Genomic DNA, 27,698 nt, shown 5'->3' with positions numbered 1-27,698 from the left:
AAGTCATCAGCCAAGAAGTTGGTCAAAGGCACTATTAAAAAAAATCCACTCTGAGTAACGCTGAATCTACAGTGAGGTTCTTCTCCAGCTTAGCTTCCAAACTGTAGTGGATTTTTAGGCATCCATGTGACAACCTCTAATTGTCCACTTTCCACAAATTTCTCAGTTCTTAGTATATTCTTTTTCAAACTGATGTGATACAGTTATGGCTGCCAGACCTTCTGCTATGGTGAGAGGCCTCCTGCCAGCAGCTGCCCTTGCAGAGGATTTTTTAAAAAAGTGTTGCTATGTCAGCCAGTATCATAATGCCCCTGTATAAATCGATGGTGCGGTCTCATTTGGAGTACTGTGTGCAGTTCTATAATATCCTTTTTGAGGTGCAGTTCTGGTTGCCGCACCTCAAAAAGGATATTATAGCATTGGAGAAAGTCCAGAAAAGGGCAACTAGAATGATTAAAGGGCTGCAACACTTTCCCTATGAAGAAAGGTTGAAACGCTTGGGACTCTTTAGCTTGGAGAAACGTCGACTGCGGGGTGACATGATAGAGGTTTACAAGATAATGCATGGGATGGAGAAAGAAGAGAAAGAAGTACTTTTCTCCCTTTCTCACAATACAAGAACTTGTGGGCATTTGATGAAATTGCTGAGCGGACAGGTTAAAGCGGTTAAAAGGAAGTATTAACATGTGGAATTCACTGCCACAGGAGGTGGTGGCGGCCACAAGCATAGCCACCTTCAAGAGGGGTTTAGATAAAAATATGGAGCAGAGGTCCATCAGTGGCTATTAGCCACAGTGTGTGTGTATATATATATAAAAAAATTGCCACTGTGTGACACAGAGTGTTGGACTGGATGGGCCATTGGCCTGATCTAACATGGCTTCTCTTATGTTCTTATGTCACTCCCAGGGAAAACCAGAAGTGATGCAAAGCAGTTCGAGAGTTTCCAGCAATCCAGCAAAAGCCGCCCTGAGCCTCCTTTGGTGGGGAGGGCAGGATATAAATCAAACAAATAAATAAATTCCTACAGCCCCCCTATGTCACTTCCAGATGTGCTGCAGCAGTGCACATGACATCACACTCCACATGTCCCCACCTTCAAACCTCCCACCAAGCACAGCCTACTAATCCTAGGTACAATCTTTCTAGAAAGAACTCCATCCAAGTATGTTAAGATGTCATTCAGATGGGAAGGCATACATTTTCAAATGTCCTGCACACATCTGCATCATTTCCCTTCTATCCTCCTCTCGTGGCCACCATTTTTCCCTGTGTCACCAGAGGGCTTTCTGAGGGCACTTTTTAAAAAAGCTATTGCAGTATAGCACCATTTTTTTAAAAAAGTCAGTCACTATTGGACAGAGACTTGCAAAAACAGCAAATGCTCATAAAGCATGTGGCAGCCAATACAAACGACCAGTTTGTTGGAAGTTTAAGTTGATTTGCTCACAAAGTTTGGGGAATATTTTCCAGAGTTACCGTGCATTCTGCCAATGTCCTGAGCACCTACAGATGCATCTTCAGCTGCAGTTTTTCCCTTGAAATTATCAACCTAATTCTTATCTGCATATTGCGGAGGAAAGGACAATGGCTAAACTACCATGAAGCATGGGAATTCCAGAATATGCTGTGCCTTCGTCTATGCAGAGTCGGCCCTTCCACTAGACAAACTAGGAAATCGCCTAGGGCGCCAGCCTTCTGGGGATACCAAATTGGGTGCCCCCCATGTGACTCAGTGACATTATCAGTGTGTGTGTGTGGGCGGGAGAAGTTAGCCTTGCCTAGGGTGCCAGACAGTCTAGGGCCAGCCCTGCTTCCATGAGAATCCTCCTTCAAAAGCAGCCATTTTCTCCACGGGAAGAGATCTCTGTAAGCTGGAGACCATTTGTAATTCCAGGAGAATGGCAACCACAGAGAAGAGGTAAGGAAGCACCTATGCCCTGCCACTTCCCTTATCTAAATTCCCACTCAGATGTGGCTATGCTTTTTTAAAAAATGGCATCACGGCTCTGCTTCATATATTAGCACGCGAACTGCGTGTAAGGTTCAATGATTTTCGGACATTTGCAATTTCAAATACTGCTCTGGAAATTCATTTGATTTCTTGTTTAATTTTAAAGCAATAAGGCACAAGGTTGCTGAATTTGGTGGCATGCAAAGAACCATGAACAAAAACTTCCTAGTGCTGTTCTTCCAATGTTTGGGCAGAAGTTCACCCTGTGCTATGATAGGCAGGTTCTACAACAGCTATTGCTGTGGAAGAGAATGACAACCACCTTTTACTTTTTCCCCATGATGCCTTGGTGACAGGCTAAGAAGCACACACAGAACATGGCATTTTTCCATATATAAAAAAAGGATTTAATGCAATTCTACATCTTCTTTTAAGCCCCTAAATTCAACAGCATTCCTACTGGGAAATACTGAGGGAAAAAGTCAGAATACAAATGGAAACTTTTTAGAACAAATTTAAGTGGGAAGAATTTCCTTAGCCCTTCCCCCCTTTAATTCCATCTGTATCCATTACTTAAGCGCTAGCTGTCTCTTTAGCTTTAGCGACATTGAGGGATGGTGGAAACAAAGATTCTGTCAAGACTACCATTAGTTTACTATAAAAATGAGCTGCACATCTGTCTTCATTACCAAAACCCAAAAAACAATCAAAGGCAAGTGGAGGTGCCCTATCTTTGGCATGGCTGTAGAAATTAAAATTTGAATTAAAAGTAAAATCACTAGGGATGGGCACAAAGGCAGTTTGGTTTGTGGTTCTTGGTGTGCCCCATCTGCGAACCACAGACTGTCATTTTAGCTGTGTCTCAAATTGGTTTGGTTTGTGAGGTTCATGAGGTGGTAGAACAGCCCCCTTGGCATGCTAGATACACCAAACTCACAGCGATCTCTGACTGACTCTCCTCTACCTGCCTTCCAGGTTTGGTCAGGATTGGATTTAAGGGGTCCAAGTTATGCCCCCCCCCCAAAAAAGGTGTCCCCAGGAAATGACCACCTGTCGTTTCCCCAGAAAACACTTTCCTGGGGGCACCTTCTTTGGGGGGCTATAACTTGGACCTCATAAATCCAATCCTCACCATACTTGGAAAGCAGGTAGAAGAGATTCCATCAGAGATCCCCTGTGAGTTTGGTGTCTCTAGCTCATACAGAATCCATTCTATACATTCCTGAACCTCCTGAAACTGCACCTGTCAAAATGAACCCACAATGTCAGAGCTGTTTAGCAAGAACCCATGTAAGGGCTTCTCAGTGGCTGCTCCTGAACTGTGGAACTCCCTTTCCCAGGAGTAACAATCCTAATTTCAGACCTTCTGGTATCATTTGAAAGCCCATCTTTCTCAGAAAACTTCTAATTTGATGTTATCTGCCTTTAACTGTACTTGATGATTGTAGAAATATGCTATATTGCCCAAGATGTATTTTTATGTGTCCTTTAGCATTTTCTTAGAAGGTGGCCTAGATATTTTTAAATAAAACAGAGACTGAGTCCTCTTAAACACTGTGTTGTATGTACAGACTAAGCTTCACTGCTTTTCCCCATTCCGTTCTATTTTCCAGAACTATAACTGTCCCAGAGAGGCACTTTTTGCCTCATTGCAGGTAGGATGTGGGAGTCGGGGGTTGGGGGAAGAACTAAGGAGGTTATTACAGAGTACACTTTCCCATAAAACCATAGAATTTCTGGTCATTCCTACAGTGACATAATGTGACCTAATGCCATCACTCAATGGCTATTTTTTTCCTCCTACTGGCTGGCAGATTGCCAGCAGACAATGGGAGCTGACAGTAGAACATCCCGCCCTAAACAAGCACATGTCAAGCCTAACTGTGGGGTATTCAGAACCTGACTTGACAAGTGAAGACACACTAGGGTTGCCAATTTCCAGGTGACACAAGGAGATCTCCTACTATTACAATTGATCTCCAGATGACCAAGATCAGTTCCCCTGGAGTAAATGGCTATTTTGGAGGGTAGACTCTGTGGCAGGGGTGGCCAAACTGTGGCTCAGGAGCCACATGTGGCTCTTTCACACATATTGTGTGGCCCTTGAAGCCCCCAACACCCCATCGGCCAGCTTGGAGAGTCACTTCACCAAGCCAGCCAATGGCTTGGAGAATGCATTTAAAGTTGCTTTCTTTCTAACCCTCCTTCTCCCCATCTTCCTTCCTTCCTTCCTTCCTTCCTTCCTTCCTTCCTTCCTTCCTTCCTTCCTTCCTTCCTTCCTTCCTTCCTTCCTTCCTTCCTTCCTTCCTTCCTTCCTTCCTTCCTTCCTTCCTTCGTCTTGTGGCTGTCAAACCCCTGACATTTACTCTATGTGGCTCTTATGTCAAGCAAGTTTGGCCACCCCTGCTCTATGGCATTATACCCTGATGAAGACCTTCCCTTCCCCAAACCTCACCCTCCCCAGACTCCACCCACCAAATCTCCAGGTATTTCCCAGATCAGAATTAGCAATTCTATGATTTGTTAATCATGTAGTTTGGCTGATACTTTGAGGGCCAATTGGTAGAGATGCAACTTCCTGTTTTCAGAAAACAAGCTACTTTTCAGGGGAAGAAGAGGAGGAGGAGGAGGAGGAGGAGTTGGTTTTTATACCCAACTTTTCTCTATCCAAAGGAGTCTCAAAGCAGCTTACAATCACAGTCCCTTCCCCTCCCCACAAGATACACCCTGTGAAGCAGGTGGGGCTGAAAGAGCTTGGCGAGAACTGTGACTGACCCAAGGTCACCCATCTGGCTTCATGGGGAACCAAACCCCATTCTCCAGATTAGAGTCAGATGCTCTTAATCACTAAGTAATTCCAAAACAAACGCTGGGAAAGCATTAAACAAGACTTCAGCTCTTTTTCAACCTCTAACCTGATAAACCTCCCTGGTCTCTCTCTCCTCCTGCCTTTGATGGCTTTGTTCTGCCTCTTCCCCATAAGAGTTTACAAAACAGCAGCTATTGAACTGGAAGATAAAGAAGTGCACCTATTTGTATAATATCAAGGGGAGGGGGGAAAAACTGCTGGCTCATCTGTTTATGTTGCAAAGTTGCTCAAAAGAATCAAAATACCAATTAACTCGCTGGCTTAGAAAAAAACAATCTTTGATATCCTTAGATTTAGTGCCATTTCGAAACTCTTGTTCATACCTGCCTAATGGCTTTTTTGATTAGGAACAAAGAAATGCAAGTCTGTTTAGCATTTGACCTGTTTTCCCCCCTCAAAGCTTTCTATGTTTTCCCACTGCTAAGTAACTAAAAATACTTGATGTGTTAGGTCTGAAATCCCCCACTCAATCTACAAAGACTTATAATTTAATTTTATTCCTGTATTTCTATTGCACCATTTTGCCTTCCAGAAGACCTTCAAGGTGATTTCCAATAAACACAAGGATATTAAACACGACGTTGCCTAAACTCACACTAAATTAAAAAGCAACATTTTTTATAGTAAGACAGGCCAAAATAGCTAAAACAGTAGCTTACGGGGATCACAAGAGAATGAACTGTTCAGAAACAAATTATTATAGATCTACTACTGATACATTATTCAATTATACCCCAATTTTCTTCCCAATGGGAACCCAAAGCAACTTATAACATCATTTTCTCCCATTGTTTTGATCCTCACAACCAGGGCTTTTTTTCAGCTGGAGCCCACAGGAGTGGAGCTCTGCCTGGGCTGGCCAGGACTTTGGCTGGCCTGACCTCCCATGCAGCAGCCACGTGTTCCCAGGCCAGACGGTGTGGCCTAATATGCAAATGAGTTCCCACTGGGCTTTTTCTACAAAAAAAAGCACTGCTCACAGCTACTGGAGAGCCAGTTTGGTGTAGTGGTTAAGTGTGCGGACTCTTATCTGGGAGAACCGGGTTTGATTCCCCACTCCTCCACTTGCACCTGCTGGAATGGCCTTGGGTCCGCCATAGCTCTGGCAGAGGTTGTCCTTGAAAGGGCAGCTGCTGTGAGAGCCCTCTCCAGCCCCACCCACCTCACAGGGTGTCTGTTGTGGGGAGGAAGGTAAAGGAGATTGTGAGCCGCTCTGAGACTCTTCGGAGTGGAGGGCGGGATATAAATCCAATATCTTCTTCTTCTTCTTCTACTTGTAAGGTGGGTTAGTCTGAGACATGCACAGCGCTTTCACACATGCTAAATAACACAGTTTCAATCCAGCGACTGTTTGCAAGTGGATCCTGCCATTCCACACAGTAAACTGCAGCTGCAAAGTATATTGGAAATGAATTGAAAGTGCATTATTTGTGTGATGAGCTTGAGGCTACCCAGAGAACTCCACAGTAGAGCCAGGGTTCTTGAGTCTCCTAGATCATGCTCTGACACTCTAACCAGGGCTGGCCCTAGGGTGCATGGCACCCCAGGCAGCCTTTCTGCCTGCCGCCCCCCCCCCCCCCGCCGTGCCATGCCCCACCCCCCCCCCTCTGCGGCACCTGAAGTGGGGAGGAAGTGGGAAGGAGGCAGCGGTGCGGCTGGAAGGACCAGCATAGGAGCTGCCGGCCTTCGTGTCACTTTACCCATCAATCAGCTGATCAGGGGGTGGCCTTTAAAGAGCCCTGGGAGCATGGCACTTCATCGCCTGTTCCCAGGCATTAAAATTGTGAGGGAGGGAAGGGGGAGGCAAATAGGGATTTGCCTAGGGGGCAGGGAGGGGGTGAGGGCCAATTTCGGTGTCCCCACCCTGTTGGCGCCCTAGGCAAATGCCTAGTTTGCCTAGTGGGCGAGCCGGACCTGACTCTAATCGCTACACAACTGAACTTGAAGAACTGCTACAAGACTGGCACATGCCAGGAAACTCCAGGAGGTAAAGAATTAGAATAGAATGAACGTAGCTAAACAGCAATATCCACATATATGTGGATCTTACCTCAATGCAAAATTTATTTCTCTTAACACTGAGTTAACAGAGTCTACATTGTTCCAGGTTAGGAAGAAGCTAGGGTTGCCAATCCCCAGGTGAGGGCAGGGGATCCCCTGGTTGGGAGGCCCCCCTGCTTCAGGGTTATCAGAATGTGAGAGGGGGGAGGGAAATGCCTGCTGGGTATTATTCCCTATGGAGACTGATTCCAATCGGGTATAATGCAGAATTGATCCATGGGTATTTGGGGCTCCAGCGGGGCTGTCTTTTGAGGTAGAGGCACAGAGTTTTCAGCATAGCATTCAGTGCCTCTCCCCAAAATACCCCCCAAGTTTCAAAAGGATTGAACCAGGGGGTCCAATTCTATGAGCCCCAAAGAAAGTGCCCCTATCTTTCATTATTTCCAATGGAAGGAAAGCATTTAAAAGGTGTGCGGTCCCTTTAAATGTGATGTCCAGAACTCCCTTTGGAGTTCAGTTATGCTTGTCACAACCTTGCTCTTGACTCCACCCCAATGTCTCCTAGCTCCAAGCCCAAAGTCCCCAAGTATTTCTGGAACTGGAATTGGCAACCCTAGGAGAAGCTGCTATTTCCAGGAGGGACTTAAAATCAAAATGTCTCTCCCCACCCCCACAAAAAAAATTCAGTACAGGGTACAAGAAACCCAAGAGGAAAAAGTATCCAATCTTCGCTTAACTAGGGAAATGTTTGTGATTACTGTCACGTTTGGGGCTTGCAGACTATCATTGCAGTAGTGGGGTGTGTGTGTGTGTAAGAAGCTAGGAAACTGTATGGATGAATAAAATGGGAATCCAGTGGGACTTTAAAGGCCGACAACATTTATTCCAGCATATGCTTTTATGCATCGGAGAAATCACTTCAACAGATGCATGGAGGGGTACATCAGTCAGGTCAATTTATATCCACATCAGAAGGGTGCGGAAGGGGGTTTTTGCACAGAGGAAAGGTAGTTAAATATGTGATTTCCCATCAGTACCATGAATTGGCAGAGTTTTAAGAATGACATGATCTCTCTGTATGTGTAGACTGGCCAAAGTTCTGGAAGTTCTGCAGGGCCTTTATGGCAGAGGTGTTTGGTTGAGGACAGCGACGGTTACATCCTTCTGGCCCTTCCACTCACTGCCTCCCCACGAGGCAGCAGCACTACTGAAATTGTTGGCATCACTTTTTAAGTTAATTACTGTGCTTTGTTGTTTTTAAGTTATTTTATTATGAATTGTATATATTTATGTTATATACCAGCCCCGTCCTGATAGGGGAGGGCGGTTTAAAATCTAAATAGATTAATAATGTTTATGTTACCGAACAAGAAAATGGCTCACCTTTTCACAAACTCCTCGAAAAGAATGCGATGTGAATACCCTTGCCGACGTATGTTGATGGTCTCAAGAATACCGGTGTAGCGCAGTTGCACTAGAACTCTTGCCTTGGAAAATTTCAGTGCTTGCCTGTCATCATTGGGCTTAATGCAACGAACAAAATGCGGCTGTCCAACCACCATTTTGGATAACAGATCCATCAGAGAATACTAAGAAAATAAAACACAAAATGAAAAGATATATTTTTTAAAAAAAAAACCCCAAAAGTACAAATAAAAGCTAAAGAAATGAAATTCTGTGTATACAATCTCTCCCAGTCACATCAGTACAGGACACAAGAAACCCAACAGGAAAAGTATCCACATCTTTGCTTAGCTAGGGAAATTCTTGTGATTTCATGGACAAGCAATACCTAACAAACCTATAAATAAACTTCATTTAAAAAAAATGCATGAGAACATACCTCATCACATCAGTGCAGTCCTATGGGGAGCATCTCCAGTGTGAATCTAAGGAGAACCAGTGACGTTGCGGCTCAGTGGCAGAGCATCTGCTTGGGAAGCAGAAGGTCCCAGGTTCAATCCCTGGCATCTCCAAAAAAGGGTCCAGGCAAATAGGTGTGAAAAACCTCAGCTTGAGACCCTGGAGAGCCGCTGCCAGTCTGAGAAGACAATACTGACTTTGATGGACCAAGGGTCTGATTCAGTATAAGGCAGCTTCATATGTTCATATGTTGTAGCGATTACACTGTCAGGCCTGGACTAGGAAAGGCCCAGGTTCAATCCAGTCAGCAAAAAGACCCATTAGGTAACCTGGGTCTGTCCACTCTGTATCAGCCTAACTTGACTTATAAGGTTGTGGTGAGGATAAAGGGGAACACCGGAGAACCATGTATGCCTCCCTGAGGAAAGGTGGGATAAAAGTGTGATAGGCAGATAACTCAGCACAGGATTACATTGCAAGTGGATGCATGCTAACAGACTGAGGCTTAATCCTACTGGAAGTGCTACTGGTGGGTTGAAAGTTCTGGGATTGATGGTTCTGCATAGGCTTGCATCTCCCCTGGAGGAACAGGTCTATAGTTTAGGAATGCTCCTGGACCCCTGCCTACTACTAGATAAGCAGGAGGTAGCTGTGGCCAGGAGTGCCTTTTGCCAACTCTGATTGGTTAACCAACTACAGCCTTTCCTGGACAGAAAAGATCCAGCCACTGTGGGGCATGCCCTGGTAACACCTAGATTAGATTACTGCAGTGTGCTCTACATGGGGCTGCCCTTGAAGAGTGTTTGGGAACTTCAACTAGTGCAAAATGTTGACTGGAGTAGGTTATAGGGACCATGTGACTCCAGTCTTGGCCCATCTGCCCTCCCAGTTTGTTTCCAGGCACAATTCAAGGTGCTGGTGTTTATCTTTGAAGTCCTCCATAGTCTGGAATGAGCATACAAGAAGGACCACCTACTCCAATACAAACTTACCTGACTGCTACGATCATCTTCTGAGGTCTTGCCCCAGCCTTTTGAGGTAGGTACAAACCTGAGAAAGGGGCTTTTTGGCCATAGGACCAAAACCACAGAACTCTGTCTCAAAGGAGATTTGTTTGTCCCCTTCTGTCACTGTACCTGGAGAGTAGGTGAAGTTTTCTTCCCCTTGGTCCCTCACTGATCCCTCCTTCCTGCCCTATGTTTTAACTGTTGTTTGTTTGTACTTTTAAATATGTATTTTAGTGTAGGTTTCGATTATTTTTATGATGTGGTTTTGGGGTGGGTTTTTTTTTTGCATTTTGATATGTATATGTGCATGTGTGAGTGTGTGTGTACCTGGAAGTCATGACAACCTCTGGTGACTGACCCCTACAGGGGGTCTGGAGGATATTCAGGGAGGTGGCTGAATAAAGTCTGCCCCCACCTCCCAACCCCTGATGTTTCAAGGATGTCTCTCATCCAAGTACTTGCCAGAGTCAACCCTGCTTAGCTTCTGAGATCTGCTGAGATCAGGCTTGCCTGGATTATCCAGGTCAGGGCTAAAACGCTTGTGTTTTAACTGTTGGTCAGCTGGGTGGCCCTGATGTGACAGAAAGGTAGGGCACAAATTTTGTAAATATATACGTGTCCCAAATGAATCCCTCTAGCTAAGCAAAAGGTCTCATTTTAAGGTGGTTCTTCTCTGCCTGAGACCATTAATTTAGTAACCATTTACTGAAGCTGCTTGTTCCCCACTAATGTTCCCTTAAGCTGCAGAGTCTTGTGAGCAAAAATTCTACTTTGTGAGCTACTGGATAAATTAGTGTGCTCCAGGGTCATCCTTCCTGAGCTAAGACAAAAATGTGTGAGCTGGATGCTAAAAATCTGTGAGCTAGCTCACGCTATCTCAATTTAGAGGGAACACTGATCCCCACCCCTCTGCAGCTCACCTTCTCACAGACATCTGGTTTTTAATGATTATCCAACTCTATGGTTCTATGTCATTTCCTGACTAGTCCCTCCAATCCTATGTGGCCAATCTTCAAAAATCCTACTAGACAGATATTGTACGAGCTCTACACAGCACCGCACACCGCCAACCTTACAAGGACAGTCACAACAGAATAGCAAAATCACAATATAGCTACCCTGAAATAGGAAGCCACGGTTTGCCTCTTCATGTTGGTTGTCTCGTCGGGGTGCCTCATAATTTCCATGGTGTCAACCTGGAAGCACAAAGTCAGAGGTACGTGGAAATATGTATTTATTCAGGAGGTTTACATTAGGTGTTCTCAGACATGTGCACCTAAGTCAGATAAACAATATAATGCTCAGCAGAGTTACACCCTTCTAAGCTCATTGACTTCAAGCTTGATCTTGTCAGACTTCAGAAACTAAGCAGAGTTGGCCCTGCTTAGTACTTAGATTGGGCACCACCAAAGAAGTCCAGAATTGCTATGCAGAGGAAGGCAATAGCAAACCACCTCTGTTTGTCTCTTGCCTTGAAAATCCTACAGGGTCACCATCAACCAGCTGCAACTTGATGGTACTTTCCACCACCAACACTGCTTAGGATTGCAGTCTTCCAGCCTTGTTGAGACTGTATTATCCAGGGGCATTATCCAGGGGCATTATCCAGGGACTGTATTATCCAGGGGCATAGCCAGGATTTTTTAGGGGTTTTTTTTTTGGGGGGGGGGCTTTTAAAAAATTCATGGAGCACTTGACTTTTTTAAAAGCCCCCCAGCTTAAAAAGGCGGGGCCAGCAGGCTGGGTCTTTCTGCTTCTTGCAGCCAGCAAGTTGCAAAAAGCAGGAAGACTGCCACAGCTTCTCTTTCCCCTCCCGCTCTTGAATAGGAGGGGAAAGAGAGGTGGGGCTAGCAAGCCAGCTCTATGTGGTTCTTGCAGCCAGCCAGCTCCGAGAAGCATGGAGACCACTGCTGCCTCTCGCTTTCCTGTCCTGCTTGGCTGAGCAGGAGAGGAAAGAGTGGTGCGGCTGGCAGGCCTGGTCTTCCTGTTTCTTGCTGCCAGGGTCTGCCAGAAGCACAGAGACTCTCTCATCTTGCTCAGTTGAGCAGGAGGAGAGGGAGAGATGCAGGGCCAGCTCAGGAGCCCTGAGTCGGGGCGAGCTCCCCTATAAGTTGGGTGGGGTCCCCAGAGGCTCCCCCAGTGGCTACAGACCTAGAATTATCTATTTAACTATCCATGCTAAGGAGAGTAGCACCCTTATAAACCCACTGACTTCAGTGAACTTAGAGCTGTGTAGCTCTGCTTAGGACAGGGATGGGGAACGTCTGGCCTGAGGGCCATTTACAGTCCTCGAGATCACTTGGTCTGGTCCTTGGGGATTGCCGGCCTGAATTGTTCTCCCTTGGCAGAGCACTGTTTTTTAAATTGATAATTTTGTATGGCCTGCGAATGATGTTATAAATATCCAAATGGCCCTTGGCAGAAGAAAAGCTTCCCTACCCCTGGCTTAGGATAACACTGTTCTTGCATTATTAAAAAGTGTCAATTCCACTGAATCCCTATATCAGGGTGAATGTAAGGGCACAACTAGACATGTTGTCAGACCTGAGGCCACTGCCACCATTTTATAACCTAACGGGGCAATTTTAAAATGTTGTTAGAGCAGTGGGACCAGACGTTCTTGGTTCCCTCACAGACATACCTTCTCAAGTGCCAAAACCACTGCTGGGGTGTTACCCCAAATGCTTTTTATTGCCCAAAAGAGTCAGCCTCCTGTTTAATTGGGGGAGGATTATGAAGGAGGCCAGAGGGCTTGCGGGGGGGGGGGGGGGGTGGGGTGTAATCTAGAGACATTCTTCTACCAGTGCTTATGGGGATTTTTCCCTTTGAGAATTCAAGGTCCTCAAAATAACCAGTCCAAGTTAGAAATAGAAATTGATGAGATTTTATTGATGAGAAAATAAAGGTACTAACATACAAAAGGCATAAAAGATCAATGAGGATTAAAGCGAGTTGCAGGAATATAGGCGGGGATGGGATGATGGCTATCTGTTCAGAAGAGGATATGTCTGGGAGAAGAGCAAGACATCCAGCATCCTGAGGGTGCAGTTTGGATCCAGGAAAACACACACGGACTGAGCTGAGGTCAGTCCAATTTGAACCCAATATTGGGACCTGAGGCAGGGTGACATGATAGCACTGAAATAATGTCCTAATGTTTCTACCATGACATGAACAAAGAAATGGGAGATGTTTGAGAGGATTTCCTGATGCAAAACAATGTTTGAGTTGAAACTGATTGCTTCCTTCGGTGATCTGTAGTGTTAATTAAATTGTCAAATTAAACTGTCCAGTTAAACTAATCAAAATCCAAAAATACTGTTTGATGACCCTTCTTTTGTGTAGGATGGGAAACCTGGCTGTGTGAAGTAAAGTGAAGGTAAGGGGAAGATGGTATCAATCAAGCTGACAGGATTAACAATCCAGGTAAATAGTATTAGCTCTGAGGTGAGGCAAAGCCATTGTTTTTACATCTGCAAATGTTAGAGTGGAGGGAGAGGTCATGGCAGGGTCAGACCTTGAGTTCACATTTTCCAGAAGCACCACTTAGAGAAGTCTGTGAAGGCTGCCAGCCTTAGCATCCATTTTGTGTACAGCTTGGCCAAACTGCCTAGCATATGAACTCCTGAGGTGCTATTAAATGAAGAGTGTTTGCTTCCAACTTACCCCTCAGCAAGGAGGTATGGTCTGACTGCTTGGGGGGGGGGGTGCATTTCAACATTTGGAAAGGTGCCTGGGAATGAGGAGCAAGGGTGCTTGGTCACACTTGTGGCATTTTAAAATCACCTGTTAGACTCTAAAATGGTGGTCCTGGGTTGGACCCGGGAATGCCATCACACCTAATAATTCCCTAAGCTGGTATGGGTCAGTCAGTAGAGTGCTAGTATACCGTAGTATGGAAGAGACCAAAGTGGTACCTCCCATCTTCTGCTTTGAGTGCCCCATGAGAGACAGTTCCAATAAGAAACTTAGCAGTGTCATATTCACACTACACTACATGATGCATTTGGCAACTGGATTTTTACTGTGTAAGAATAGCAAAAACCCAATTGCAAAACACATTATATAGTGTAGCGTGAATTCATCCAGAGTTACACCTTTCTAAGCCCACTTACTTTGATGGAAGTATGTGACTCTCTTTAGGACTGGACTGTTAACTCATTTTCACCCATGCTCTACATGTATTTCCCTCCCCTAACACTCATCTAATCTCCATGTACCTTGTATTGAGCTAAGAGATCATAACAAGATACTATGAGATGCTGCACGCATTAGGCTCAGATAGCAAGGATGCAAACAGAAACATTCTCAATGGTTTCCTTCCCCTCACTCTTTCCAAATTCAAAGCCTGAACACTTTTTGGAAGGGTTCTAAGACCTACCTGTTTAGTATAGCTTTTGGACCTCAAGGTTAAAGGTGGGGGCTTATTACAGATTTATTTTTTTAAGGTGATGGAATTTTCTTCTGTTTCGCTGTGGGGTTTATGCCTAGATGACAGGCCCGAAGCATTTGGGATAGGGTGGTTGTAAATCTTTTCTTAGTTGTATATGCTGAATAATAAAAGTGGTTACTGACACAAACTTTGCAACAGGGATGCCCAAGAAACAACTCCTTCTGCCAAGAAAAAATGTAGACGGCTATTTAGTTAATAGCATTGCTGTACTACTATTAGATATAAAAATGATAAGCAACAAATATTTTTAATATTACCAGACTGAACTGTGTCTGCAGTTATCCCTTTGCAGCTCTCTCAGTCCCCTTCCACTGAAATCTGAAATTGTGTCTCTGAGCAATGTGAAAATAATGGAATCACATTGTCATTATTACATGGGGTCAGACTGGTGAAGGCCCAGAAAACTGGGAGAGATTTTTGTTGTTTCCTGTCCTTTACAGAAGATTCCCCCCCCCCCCAATGGATTCTACCAATGGAACAATTGAGGAATTTGGGAGACCTCTGGGGGGAAAAACACTTCCTATGAAATTGTTCCTCTTCTGGAATGCATGAAGATAAGATTTCACTCACTCAAAATGTGTAGCATAATTCAAGATGATTGACAGCAGTTGGTAATGATAATTCAGAGGAATGGGCACAAACTGGATCACAAGCCAAAATTCGGCATAAATTTGGGATAATGTTTACCAGACTTTTGTCCAGTTCAGTTGTCTGGGCCATTTAAACCTAACAGTTCAGCAGTGTGGGTCCACATCTGACTCATTAGGTTTAAACGGCTGCTAGCCATTTCTGCCTAACAGCTGATGGGTACACCCACCCTGCTGTTAGGTTGAAATGGCTGCCAGACATTTAAACCTAAAAGCAGGGTGGGTCTGCTCATCATTATTATTAAACCCATCAATTTTGCTCCCTCCTTGCTTTGAAGCAGGGGGAAGTGAAATAGACAGGATAAATGGCAGCCATTTAAGTGAAACAGACAGGATAAATGGCAGCCATTTAACCCTTCCCGAGTGATCCTCCCACTTTCTCCCAACTAGTCTATTTGATCCAGGGCTTTTGGGGTTGGTTTTGGGGGCCACCCTGAACCAAAAACTAGAATTTGAAGTTTCATGCCCATCCCTAATAATTTATATGTATAATATTGCTCCTCTTGCTGAGGAGCAATTTATAGCTAGAAAACCATAAATACCCTCCCTAAAATATAATCTCAAACACCATATCTGCAATACACTGTATGGTCCAACATGACACAAATGCCTGTCAAAATCCATCCCTGTATATGCTATGTCTTCTTCTATGTTCTGAATGGTAAGTCTTTGTTTCCTTCTCTTCCTTCGCTCCTTCTCCTTCCTTCCCCCTTCCCCTTCCTGGGCTCGCCTGCCTTGTAAGATGTATTGGGTGAATGGAGATGTAACATGAAAGAATTCCCCAGTGAATTACCCTGGTCCTGGGAACACTCTGTTGCTAACTACTCCTCCATGTACCATCTGGAAGAGAACAGAACTGCAGCCTTCAAGATAACACCTTGGGCCCTTTGAACGATATTTTGCTTTTGTTTAGCCTAGCAAGTAATTGTTGTTTGAATGTTTATGTTAAGGGAACTAGATGGGTCGGGAGGGGGAAGAATGGAGCTATTTTAGAACTGCATGTATTGATACTTTTCATTCCTAGCAATGCCTCTGCAGGTGGAAGGTGTGCACCTGTAACAAATCAGTAATAAAGCTTCACCTATCAATAGCAAAGAAGTCTACCTGAGTATTACTTGGTAAACCTCACAATGCCAGCCAGAGACAAGCCTGGACATATAGCTTCAAAGTGTAAGAGAGGCTGGTTAGCTAATGACCTCCTTGCCACCCCAGAGAAATGCATAATTTAGGACAATAGATCTCCCAAGAACCTATTAACTCATCTTGGACTAATCTTATCAACCTCCAGCCTCACTTCCCTACTTCCATTTAATTAAGAAACACTTAGCACTACTCACCAAACCTGGTAGTTTTTCCCATCCAATACTTACAGGGTCATCAAGCACCATTTGCACCTACAGTTCACTTCAGATAAACCCATCAAGCTTCTCCCAGTTTGTTGTCCACCACCAAAAACCCCATCAAGTTATTGTTTGGGGGGCAAATATATCAGCTTGCCTGAGGGAGCATTTTGCCCTATAAATTATGGCATCCTGTTCCATAGCAGGGTGTATGTGTTCTTGGATCTATACCCACAATCAATTTGGGCCTTCTCTTCTCTCTGTGAAACACTGGTCCTTTTGCTACTACCTCCACAGACCTCTTTCTTCAAGACTGGTAATTATAGCCTTCCCTAAAATTGCTTTTCCCCTTTCTTCCCTGATTTCCTCTTAGCTAGCATTGTATGTGTTTTCAGTGTGTTTGTATACGTGATTTATCCTTTCATACTCTTTTTATAATAATTTTTAAAACCCTTTCGTCTTAAACATCTGCCTGGTTTATTTTGAGAGTTCTCTTAAAGGGGAAAAATTCTGGTATAGATTTATTGAGAATCCCAGGGGTGAGAGCAGGAAGCTGGAGAGGCTGGGGGCTGTCCCTCCCTCCCTTCTGTGTGATTTAAATGGTGTATGGGGTCATACAGGAGTAGCTGCTGCCCTTCCCATGTGATTTAAAGGGCCTGCTCCTCTCATGTGATTTAAATCACACAGGAGGGGGAGGGGCAGTCCTGGGATGAGGGAGGTGAGGGGGGCCCCAAAACTGTCAAAGAGCCAGACCCCATGGGCCCATGTTTAGCTACAGGCTTGACTTGAAGATGGTGATCATATCACTTCTCAGTCATCTCCTCTCCAGTCTAAACATACCCAGCTCCTTTAACCTTTCTTCATAGGACTTGGTCTCCAGACCCCTCATTGTCTCCAACATGCTGGCTACTAAGTAATACATATGTTCCTTTGTTTCCTACAAAAGGTGTTTCCTATTTGCAACTTTTATTTTCCCCCTTGCCTGTCAGACTGCAAAGATTAAGAGACGTGCAAAACAGTTCTGGAGTTCGTTCGCTCTCATTATATTTGCAATTTTTCTTGTATAAAATAAAGGCATCTCCTTTTAAAAAAATTCACAACTAGTACAATTTTATATAAAATTATGCATTTTATGTTGTTGCTGCAGTAAAATAAGTTTAGGTTTGTTACGGCAGTCGGTACTGAACAATTTCAATTTTCTGAAAACTTCCATTTCCCCCCATGGCTTCAAAATTTCCAGAAATTTTACATCTCTTCATGGGAGCTCATCATGCATAGTAGATCCTCAATTTTTTTTTCCCTTCATAGCGAACCAAACCACACTGAGGCAAGACAGAACAGCTCAGTTATCAGGTGGGAGGAAGGGAGGGAAGGTTACCGATCTCAAGGTAGGATCCATAGGGCTGAGAACAGACAGGCATTTTAGGGTGGCAGGGAGGCATCCCGAATAAGGACGGCCCAAAAAGAACCGTCCCGGAGCCTCCCCATGCTCACCTGCATGCCACCGGCATCCCATCTGTGAGGCAGCTGGGCACGACACGGAAGGTGGCCAGGAAGCCGGATTCCTTTGTTTCCCCTGGGGGGTGGTAAGTGCTGGTGCACATGAACGCACCAGCACTCTGATTGGTTTAATTTTTTTAAAAAAACGGAACAGCTTGGGGCAGCTTGACAGCTCCAGACTGCCAAGTCGCCTCGCGTGCGCCCTTCCCTGTCCAGACGGCAATCAAAGTGGTAGCTTTTTGAGGTGGGTGGAGCGGCCGGAAGGACTGGGTGAGTGCAGGATGAGGATGCCCACCAGATGTTTGCTTGTGGAGGGATTTTTTGGGTTGACTTCAGAGGCGTCTCTGAGTCAGCCCAAAGTGCTGGGCTGTAATCAGCCTAGTTGTCCCTGATTTACAACTGATCTCCAGACTACAGAGATTAGTTCTCCTGGAGGAAAGAGCAGCTTTGAAAGGCGGACACTAAGGTGTCCCATCTCCACTGAGCTCCCTCCACTCCTTAAACATCGCCCCAAACCTCCAGGAATTTCCCAAGGCAGAGCTGGCAAGAGAGGCTTTGGCTACTTATCAGGTGCAGATATGGGGAAGGACGGTGGCTCAGTGGTAGAGCATCTGCTTGGGAAGCAGAAGGTCCCAGGTTCAATCCCTGGCATCTCCAAAAAAGGGTCCAGGCAAATAGGTGTGAAAAAACCTCAGCTTGAGACCCTGGAGAGCCGCTGCCAGTCTGAGAAGACAATACTGACTTTGATGGACTGAGGGTCTGATTCCATATAAGGCAGCTTCATATGTTCATATATGTGGTGAACTGGTGTGGGTACACATTGCCAGAGTTGTTTGTGAGTTGTATTGTAAGAAATGCTTCAAACACTTGCTTGCCATATGATCAGGGCTTTTTTTGTAGGCTTCATTTGGTGTCATCATATGCAGGGCCTTTTTTGTAGCCAGGAACTCCTTTGCATATTAGGCCACACACGCTGATGTAGCCAATTCTCCTGGGGCTTACAGGGTTCTTATTACAGGGCCTACTGTAAGCTCCAGGAGGATTGGCTACATCAGGGAGTGCTAAGAATGCTGGACAAGACCTGGGCTGATCCAGGTTCAAAATCCTTGCTTGCCAATTATGGTGGGAGGCTTCCCACCAGCAGACTGTCTTACTTGCAGCCACACTGAGAAGAAAAAGAAATTGGTATCACATGCCCCATGACACCATTTCTGAAGAAAACCCAGAAGTGATGTCAAGTAGCTCTAAGAATCTCCATAAACTCTTTGGCTTTACCACAGAGTTTCTAGCAAATCCTAGAGCTACCTATGTCACTTCTGGGTTTTCCCTGAAGTGGCATCATGGCCGACACAAGGTGGCATGCCCCCTTTTGTCTCCACACACACCCAAGCTCCCATCATTTGTCAGGCCTGGCAACCCTAGATGCCAGTGCCAGGACATTTACTGGGTGACTTTAGGCTAGTCATTCCCTGTCAGACACATCTTGCAGGGCTGTTGTAAATATGAAGCAGAGGAGGGGAGAAGCATGCATACCACCCCACAGCTCCTTGGAGGAAAGGCAGGATAAAAATAAACAGTAATAAATAAAACTTTGCAACCTACCCTGCTATCCCTCTGGCTCAGTTTCAAAGAACGTGGGCCGAAGCTTTATAGGTCTGCTTTGAGGTTTGCACTCACAATAAAGCGGCAGGCATCAGCTTCTTTTTCCGCTGAATGCAAAAGCTGTTTCCTTTTAACTATCTGGGATGGTTTCTCGGCACTCCACACTGGGTGTCATGCTGCCAAATCGCAACTACTTTACCCAGAAAAAAAGCCATCTTAGCATTTCAGCGCAGTATGCAGGGTAGGAAAAATATATTGTTCCTTACATGTCCTAATTATGCTGTCACTACAGCTGCTCTTGATCAAAAATCAAAGCGGACTTTGTGAATGAAAGGGCGGGTGGGGGGAGTCCTATAGCTAGCAATTCAAAGCAGCTTTGTATTGTTGCATGATAGTTCGACAAAACGAGAGAGAAAAATCTACCCCCCCCCCCGCTCTGTTCACATGGCACATTAGCAACATTTTAGTGCTCAAGAACACTCTGTGGCAGTTTACCATCTGCTGTGAACAGGTGGCATTTGTGTCAACCATGAACATTTGAACTGGAGAATGGCACTTTTGCCACCTGTGCTACCCGCCGCGGTCTTCGTATCGTGCCGCGTTTCCTAAACGTCACCCGATCTAGACTGTTATTTTCAAAAGGCTGCAAGCAGAGGCAGAGGAAGGAACTGCTGTTCTCCAAACAGTAATTCTATACACCTTACCTTGAGGAGGAGTTGGGAGACAGCATGCAAAACAAGAAAGGAAAAGAAAGAACCACTACAGCAGCCTTAGAGCAGTTATGGAAAGGCCAGAATCAGGAAGGAGGGGAGAAAAGGATTGGAGGATCTGATTTTCATACCATGCAAGGTGAGCCAGTAGAAACCGAAAGGTTTTGTGATAGGTGTTATTTTTCTGCTCAAAATAGTGCATGCATCTCAAATGAAAAATACAGGCCTTTTTTCTTGCTCACTAACAGATGGTTAAAAGAAACTCCTCTAAAATAGCACAAGGAGAAATGCTGCATCAGCACAGGTAACTTCAAACATTTTGGAAGGTCACATGACCAAGTAAATATCAATCTTCTGCTTAGAACTGTGGAGATGTCCACAAATAGGGATTTCACAATTCTCTTAGGCAGACAATGTTTTGGAACATCTCTAGTTAATTTTCCCATCAGAAGACAGCGGGAGAAAGATTCTTGAATTCTGGCTGTTAGAATCTGAGAGCAAAAACAGTTTGAGAGGCTGAGGTTATTGATAGAAAAAACACACTGCGTGTGCACTTTTGATGTTGCCAAAGTTTTGTTTCCTGTGTAATATTTGTTCATTCTTTCAGTTGAAAAGCATTTATTAATTTTCTTGTTTGACTTTAAGTACCCATGGGGAAATCGCTGATTAGGGTTGCCAGGTCTGTGTTGGAAAATACCTAGAGACTTTGGGGTGGGTGGGGTATGGGGAGGGGAGGGGCCTCAGCATGGTACACTGTACCAGGTACTATGCCATAGAGTCCACCCTTCAAAGCACCTTTTTTCTCCAGAGGAGCTGATCTCTGCCAGCTGGAGATCAGTTGTAAAAGCGGGAGATCTCCAGGCCTCACCTGGAGGCTGGCTACCCTATTTAAGCAGCTGGTGTACCGCATACTGCAACAGGGAAGGTCCCTGCTTGAAACTTAACTTCTGCCGTGAACTCCTCAAATGGCCTTTGGCAAGACACACTGTTTGAGGCCCTGCCCTAACTACAAAATAATAACAACACTAGTCTACCATACAGGGCCACTGTAAAGCTTAGGGAGATAATGCATGTGAAGAGCTTTGAAGACTGAAAGCACCATAAACATGCTAAGCATTAGTGTTATAAATACTGAATTGGAAGTGTCACAGTAATCCTGTAATGAATTTGACTGTCATGAAAACTCTTTATGGTATGTTGTCAAAGTGCATATTTTATGAGCCAGAGGGAATGAGGACAGAAGGAGACATATGTAACATACAGATCTGATACCAAAAGTCACAATTTTCTAATTCAGCCCTTCTCTTCTCTCTTATAACATTCAGTGAGACTCAGGACATGTGTACTTTCCCCTGCCATCCCTCCTGGATGTCAAGCGTCTCTTCTGGATGATAACTGACATGGCTGGAGGACTGTGTCCAATCCATTTCCAATGGACCTGGTAAACTGATCTTGATAAGTTGTAGCATCAACTTTGCTATGCAGCTTTGACCCTTTCCTCAGCAATGTTACTAAGTCCTCAAAGGAAAAAAGACAGGCAAAGAGGGATGCCTGACTTTTTCCTTGTCAAGGTTTCAACAACTGCATAGCAGGCAGTTTCAGTTGGGGAAATCATGCAGGAGGGAAGGATTAAACTTCATCTCTAATTTCACCATGTCTCATCCAATGAGAGACCTTTCATGGCTTCTGTTTCCAGGGCTTTTTTCTTTTTCTTTTTGGTAGCAGGAACTCCTTTGCATATTAGGCCACACATCCCTGATGTAGCTAATCCTCCAAGAGCTTACAGGACTCTTAGTACAGGGCCTACTGTAAGCTCTAGGAGGATTGGCTACATAAGGGGTGTGTGGCCTAATATGCAAAGGAGTTCCTGCTACAAAAAAAAGCCCTGCCTGTTTCCATTTTAAGAACATTGGGAAGATCTGAGCACAGATCTGCCAGCATCTCTGCCAGCATCTGGTTTGATTCTCAACGAATGGGATATAAGAAAAAGAAGAGGTTGAGGAGCTGGACTTGGTGAAGAATCCTAAGCCCTAGTTGGGCTCATCTGAACTGCAGGGGTAACTTAAGATAGGCTTGTCTTGTCTCTCACTTTTCACAATGTCTAATTTCTGACAGGGCTGTGGACAAGGGAAACCCTAAAGACCTGTGTTTGATTACTAAGGAGCTAATGACTCATTCCCAAGAGGAAGATTACACTTTAATCCTCCTGTGTGCAACTAAAAGGGAAAATGCTAGGCAAAAATACAGAAAAATACAGAAAAAGGATTATGATGATCAAAAGAGAAATTCCCCATGCAAATGAGCAACTTCTCATTTTTAAAGAGTTTAGAACTCTTTTTTTGTTTGACAGATTAATAGTTTCAGGAAAGAATTCATAGACAACACACACAAATTATTTTAAATGTGATTGAAGAAGAAGATATTGGATTTATATCCCACCCTCCACTCCGAAGAGTCTCAGAGCAGCTCACAATCTCCTTTACCTTCCTCCCCCACAACAGACACCCTGTGAGGTAGGTGGGGCTGGAGAGGGCTCTCACAGCAGCTGCCCTTTCAAGGACAGAGGCTCAGAGCAGCTCACAATCTCCTTTACCTTCCTCCCCCACAACAGACACCCTGTGAGGTGGGTGGGGATGGAGAGGGCTCTCACAGCAGCTGCCCTTTCAAGGACAACCTCTGCCAGAGCTATGGCTGACCCAAGGCCATCCCAGCAGGTGCAAGTGGAGGAGTGGGGAATCAAACCTGGTTCTCCCAGATAAGAGTCCGCACACTTAACCACTACACCAAACTGCAAAGTATAATGTCATTGCTGTAGTAAACAAATACAGGAAGCTACTAGAGTGGCTGTCTCCAGATTGAGAAATTCCTGGAAATCCAGGAATAGAGTGGGAAAGCTGGGGTTTAGGAAGGAGTGGACCCTCAACAGGGTATAATTCCATAGAGCCCAACCTCCAAAGCTGCCATTTCATCCAAGGGAATTGATCTATGTACTCTGGAGATGAGCTGTAGTTTATTTATTTAGTAGACTTATATTCTGCCCTTTCCCGTAAATAGGCTCAGGGCGGATCACAACATACAATAACAACAATAAAAACCTACAATTCAGAGTGAAAGCAATACATTAAAATTAAGTAAGTAGAAACAATAAAACAATAAATAAAGTGCACCACAGGTGGGGAGGCCACATCATACAAGATAAGCAACCGTAGGCTCAAATTAAATGATGGTAGTAATAGCAGGATAGCACTGCAGTAAGACACAATGTTGCCACAAAGGAGGCCAACTGATGGAATAATAGTTGGAAAAGGATGCCCACTGCTTCAGCCATAAGCCCAGTGGAAATGCTCCGTCTTACAGGCCCTACAAAATGGCAGTAGCTCACGTAGGTCCCAGATCTCCATAGGGATCAATGATTTCACTAGGCAGATTCCACCAGGCAGATTTTCAGACTCTACCTGGAGGTTGGTAACCCCAGAAGTTCCTCTATTACAACAAGAATCCATATGAACATATGAAGCTGCCTTATACTGAATCAGACCTTTGGTCCATCAAAGTCAGTATTGTCTTCTCAGACTGGCAGCGGCTCTCCAGGGTCTCAAGCTGAGGTTTTTCACACCTATTTGCTTGGACCCTTTTTTGGAGATGCCAGGGATTGAACCTGGGACCTTCTGCTTCCCAAGCAGATGCTCTACCACTGAGCCACCATCCCTCCAAAACAACCTAGAAACATTTTAATGTAATACAGCATTGTGGGGTTGCATTTGTTCTAGGTCTGGTACATTACATCATAGAAAGGCCTCATTTTGGGCAAGAGCTCACAGGAGGGAGCTCTGAAACCTCTAAATTGTGTTCTTTCTTTCTTACCCCCACCCCCAAATACTTGCTTCTGAGCTTCATTGTTCAAACCCCTTGTGAGAATTTTGCTGAAAAGATTTGACAAACTTTCTAATATTGTCCCCACAAAAAAATGGGAAAATAACCAAAACATATTAAGCAGGGAGATGGAAATCTTCATCATGCCACTGTGGCCACATAGGAGAAAGTAATGTTAAAAGTATGATGGGAGTAAGGTTTTATTATGACAGTTATAATTCAAGAAGCATTTTAAGGTAGATGCTGAGCTGATATAATTGAGTACACCTTCTGGTGATGTCAGGGGTGTGTGGCATATGCAAAGGAGTTGTGCTAATGAGCTCTGGCACCTTTTTTCTATAAAATGACCCCTGATCATGGTAGAGAATCACATTTCAAACAAATAAGCAAAGGCACTGAGTGTAGAGGACCTACCTTGATGCGGCCAGCACTGAGTTGTGGGGGTAAAGACCTGGATGCTGCTGTCACTCTGGCTCTTGTTTGTGCCAAGTTACCTATTTTTAAAAAGAGAGAATGAAATGGAAGCAAAAATTTAGCCAATGGGCAAGAAGAATGCATGAAGTAAAATGTGGAAGACAGGAAACTTGCCTGAGCAGCAGCAGCATGAATGCTACCGGATAGTTTCTCATTGCTTCCGGATAGTTGGAAGAGAAATGTTAGGGTGACAAGGCAAGAAATGGAAACCACTGTATTCTGTATTAACAAATTGAGAAAGAATGCTACTACCTAGTTCATCCCCCCTCCCCTGTTATGATCATATCCTACTGCAAGTTCAGAATGTCAAGAACTGAACAGCTTGGAGCAAAAATTCAAAGTGCCATACTAAGTCCACTGACTTCAATGGACTTACAAGGGTTTTAATCCTGTTTATGATACCACTCTAAGGACAGAACGTAACCAGTGAGCTACTTAGTAGGACTGTCTTTGACATCAGGTTTCAGAGCTCCTTCTAGGCAAAGAAGGAATGATATGTAGTACACAATAAGGAAAGTATTACACACACCCCACTTAATTTACTGATAAAGAATAAAGATAAACATTTTAAGAAGAGGTCTTCTTTTTCCGCAGTGATGGTATGATGTTTTAAACTATGCATATTGTTTTGTGAAGGGATTTTGTATAAGGGAGAGTGATCTCTGATGGGATGACCATGGGTGCCCTAATGCCTATTAGTGGGTTTCCTGGTGGCTGCATTTTCCTTCCCCCAAACATCAGTTCCTCAAAACAAAGAGCCAGTTTTGACTTATAGACTCCTTACTGAAGCAGGAAGTTTTCAGGAGAACCCAGGAGAACCTTTGTGTCTGCAGGGGGCACCTTTTCGGAAAGAAATTCCTGCCTCCATTGTAAAAGGCTGCTTGGCTTGTAAGCTCCCAACATGTTGTAACTGACCTCAGCACCTTGTAGCAGCCATTTTGTGGTGTCCCCTCAGCTCCTCGTTCTCAAAGCTTCCAAAGTGGTCATAGGCTCAACAAAACTAACTAGTCTCTTTTTTTTCTAGATGAGTACCCTGCGAAAGCCACATACGAATGTGCCTGCTCACATGATTTGCATGCAGAATATTTTACGAATTGGTTGCCTCTTGTACAAATGAATCACAAAGGGTGTTGAATAAGGTGGTTGAATTCTTGGACCTGTACTACTTTGGATAGCAGGTGGAGGCAATATATAGTAAAGTACAGCATCAGGGGGAAGGTTTTGCACAGACCATTCTCCAATGTGCTAGTTTTAATCCACTTAGAATGTTTTATTTAAGCAAACATGCAGAGAAGTCTGAAAACGAACATCCCAGATTCTTCCTGATTAATCTACCATCTCATTTTGTGTGATGCATAAAAAAGTGATGCACACTGGGACAAAAAGGTCCCAACTTTAGGTATACGGTTACGGGGTATGAACTTGGGGAGACTGAGAGGGAAACAGATCTAGCGAATAACTCAATGAAAGTGTCAACCCAGTGTCCTGCAGCAGTGAAAAAGGCAAACTCTATGGGTGTTTTCGCACTCACCTTCAGCCGGCGCCGCGACCCTCTTGACGACGGAGGATCTGTGCTGATTTCCCACACGAAGCGCTGGAGCAACCAGAAGAGCCGCCAATTTCCGGCGCGAAGCCCGCTCAAACGTAAATCGCCAAGAAGCAGGAAAACGCTTGAGCGGGCTTCGCGCCGGAAATTGGCGGCTCTTCTGGTTGCTCCAGCGCTTCGTGTGGGAAATCAGCACAGATCCTCCGTCGTCAAGAGGGTCGCGGCGCCGGCTGAAGGTGAGTGCGAAAACACCCTATGTTAGGGATTATTAGGGAAGGGATTAAGAAGAAAACAGCCAATCTTGTAATGCCCCTTTATAAATCTATGGTATGCCCTCCTTTGGTCACTTTAGTTGGAAAAAAGTACAGAGGAGGGCAACCGAGGATTGGGATGTTGCAGTACCTTTCCTATGATGAAAGGCTGAAGAATCTGCAACTTTTCAGAATAGAAAAGAGATAACTAAGGGGGGGGGACATGATAGTGTTTTATAAGGTTATGCATGGGGTAGAGAGACTTGACAAAGAGAAATTTTATTTCCTCTTCCAAAATATTAGACCTCAAAAGCAGCTAATGAAACTGATGGGCAGTAGGTTCAGGATGGACAGAAGGAAATACTACTTTACACAGAGAGTGATTAAAATGTGGAATTCAGTCCCAGAGAATGTAGTGATGGCCACAGGAATAAACAATGCTAAAAGAGGATTAGATAGATTCATGGAGGATAAGTCTATAGATGGCTACTAGCCACAGTGACTGAGGGGAACATTCTGAGGGGAGTTGAGGGAACTGAGGGGAGCACTAAGCCTCTGAATCCCAGAGCCAGGAGGCAACATTAGGGGAAGGCCTTAACCTCTGTGCCCTGTTCTTGGCCCTCCAGAGGAACTGGTAGGGCACTGTGTGAGACAAGATGCTGGACTAGAAACACCACTGGCATGATCCAGCAGGACTTTTCTTATGTTCTCTACACTACATTAAGAAACTGCTTGAACAGATCACCCAGAGGCCGCCATATCTTTCCTTGACAAGGTAGAGAACAAGAAGTGGCAGGTCTTCGTGCTCTCACAGCCAGCTTCAAAGCTGGCCAGTCTTCACGTGCTCTCACAGATAGCTGTAAACCCGGCTGTGAAAGCAGGAAGACCTCTTTCTGCCCTCCTGCTTGGCTGAGCAGGACAGGAAGGCGAGAGGCCGCGGGTCTTTGTGCTTCTCACAGCCAACTTTGAAGCCAGCTATGAAAGCAGGAAGACCCAGCTCAGAGAGGCTGCCTCTCGTCCTCTCCTCCCACTTGGCCAAGCAGGATGAGTGTGTCATGGGTCAGCAGCCTGCAGCAGCTGATGCCCAGCTAGCTAAGTCTGTTACCACCTCTTGTCAGTGACTCTGAGGCGGCAGAATAATAATAATAATAATAATAATAATAATATTTTATTTTTATATCCCGCCCTCCCCGCTAGGCGGGCTCAGAAGTGGGCCCTTGGGCACCAGTTGCTGAAGTTACTAAGGACAGTGGGGACTCTAACCCCATGGGCACTGAGACCACAGAGGCAATCCTGACAGGCAGTGAGCCAATGACCCAGAATTCAGAAATGGCTGCCTCACCTCCCCTTTCCCCCAAGCCAGGGGAATGCAGGAGGTGACGGGCACACTTGGAACTCCTTGAGAAGAGATGGAGTGCACACCTCGCAGCCTGGCGTTTATCAAGTCAAGAGCAGCACCCGGGGCTAATGAGTCAAATGGATGGCCGCCCCTGCAAGTTCAACGAGATCCAGCAGTGAACTACCCATAAAACATGGGACGTCAGACAGCTAAGGTGTGGGAGCAACTCTTCAACATTCTGGAGATGCCATGACCACAGCACCTGACCC

General features: G+C 44.9%; 1 protein-coding gene across 1 annotated transcript in view; it reads right to left on the bottom strand.

Annotated features, from left to right (window-relative positions):
• Positions 1–27,698, bottom strand: part of MYO3B (myosin IIIB) — a 411,089-nt gene that overhangs the window by 138,894 nt on the left and 244,497 nt on the right. Inside the window, exons 23-25 of the mRNA XM_060257443.1 lie at positions 24,234–24,313; positions 10,813–10,890; positions 8,208–8,413 (exon numbers count right to left, since the gene is read on the bottom strand). Of these exons, the coding sequence (XP_060113426.1) occupies positions 8,208–8,413; positions 10,813–10,890; positions 24,234–24,313 (364 nt within the window). The remainder of the gene's footprint in view (positions 1–8,207; positions 8,414–10,812; positions 10,891–24,233; positions 24,314–27,698) is intronic.

This window comes from Heteronotia binoei, chromosome 16 (assembly GCF_032191835.1).
Source record: "Heteronotia binoei isolate CCM8104 ecotype False Entrance Well chromosome 16, APGP_CSIRO_Hbin_v1, whole genome shotgun sequence".
Classification (NCBI taxonomy): domain Eukaryota; kingdom Metazoa; phylum Chordata; class Lepidosauria; order Squamata; family Gekkonidae; genus Heteronotia; species Heteronotia binoei.
Note: the sequence above shows the minus strand (reverse complement) of the source record. Positions and strands in the feature narration are given on the sequence as shown.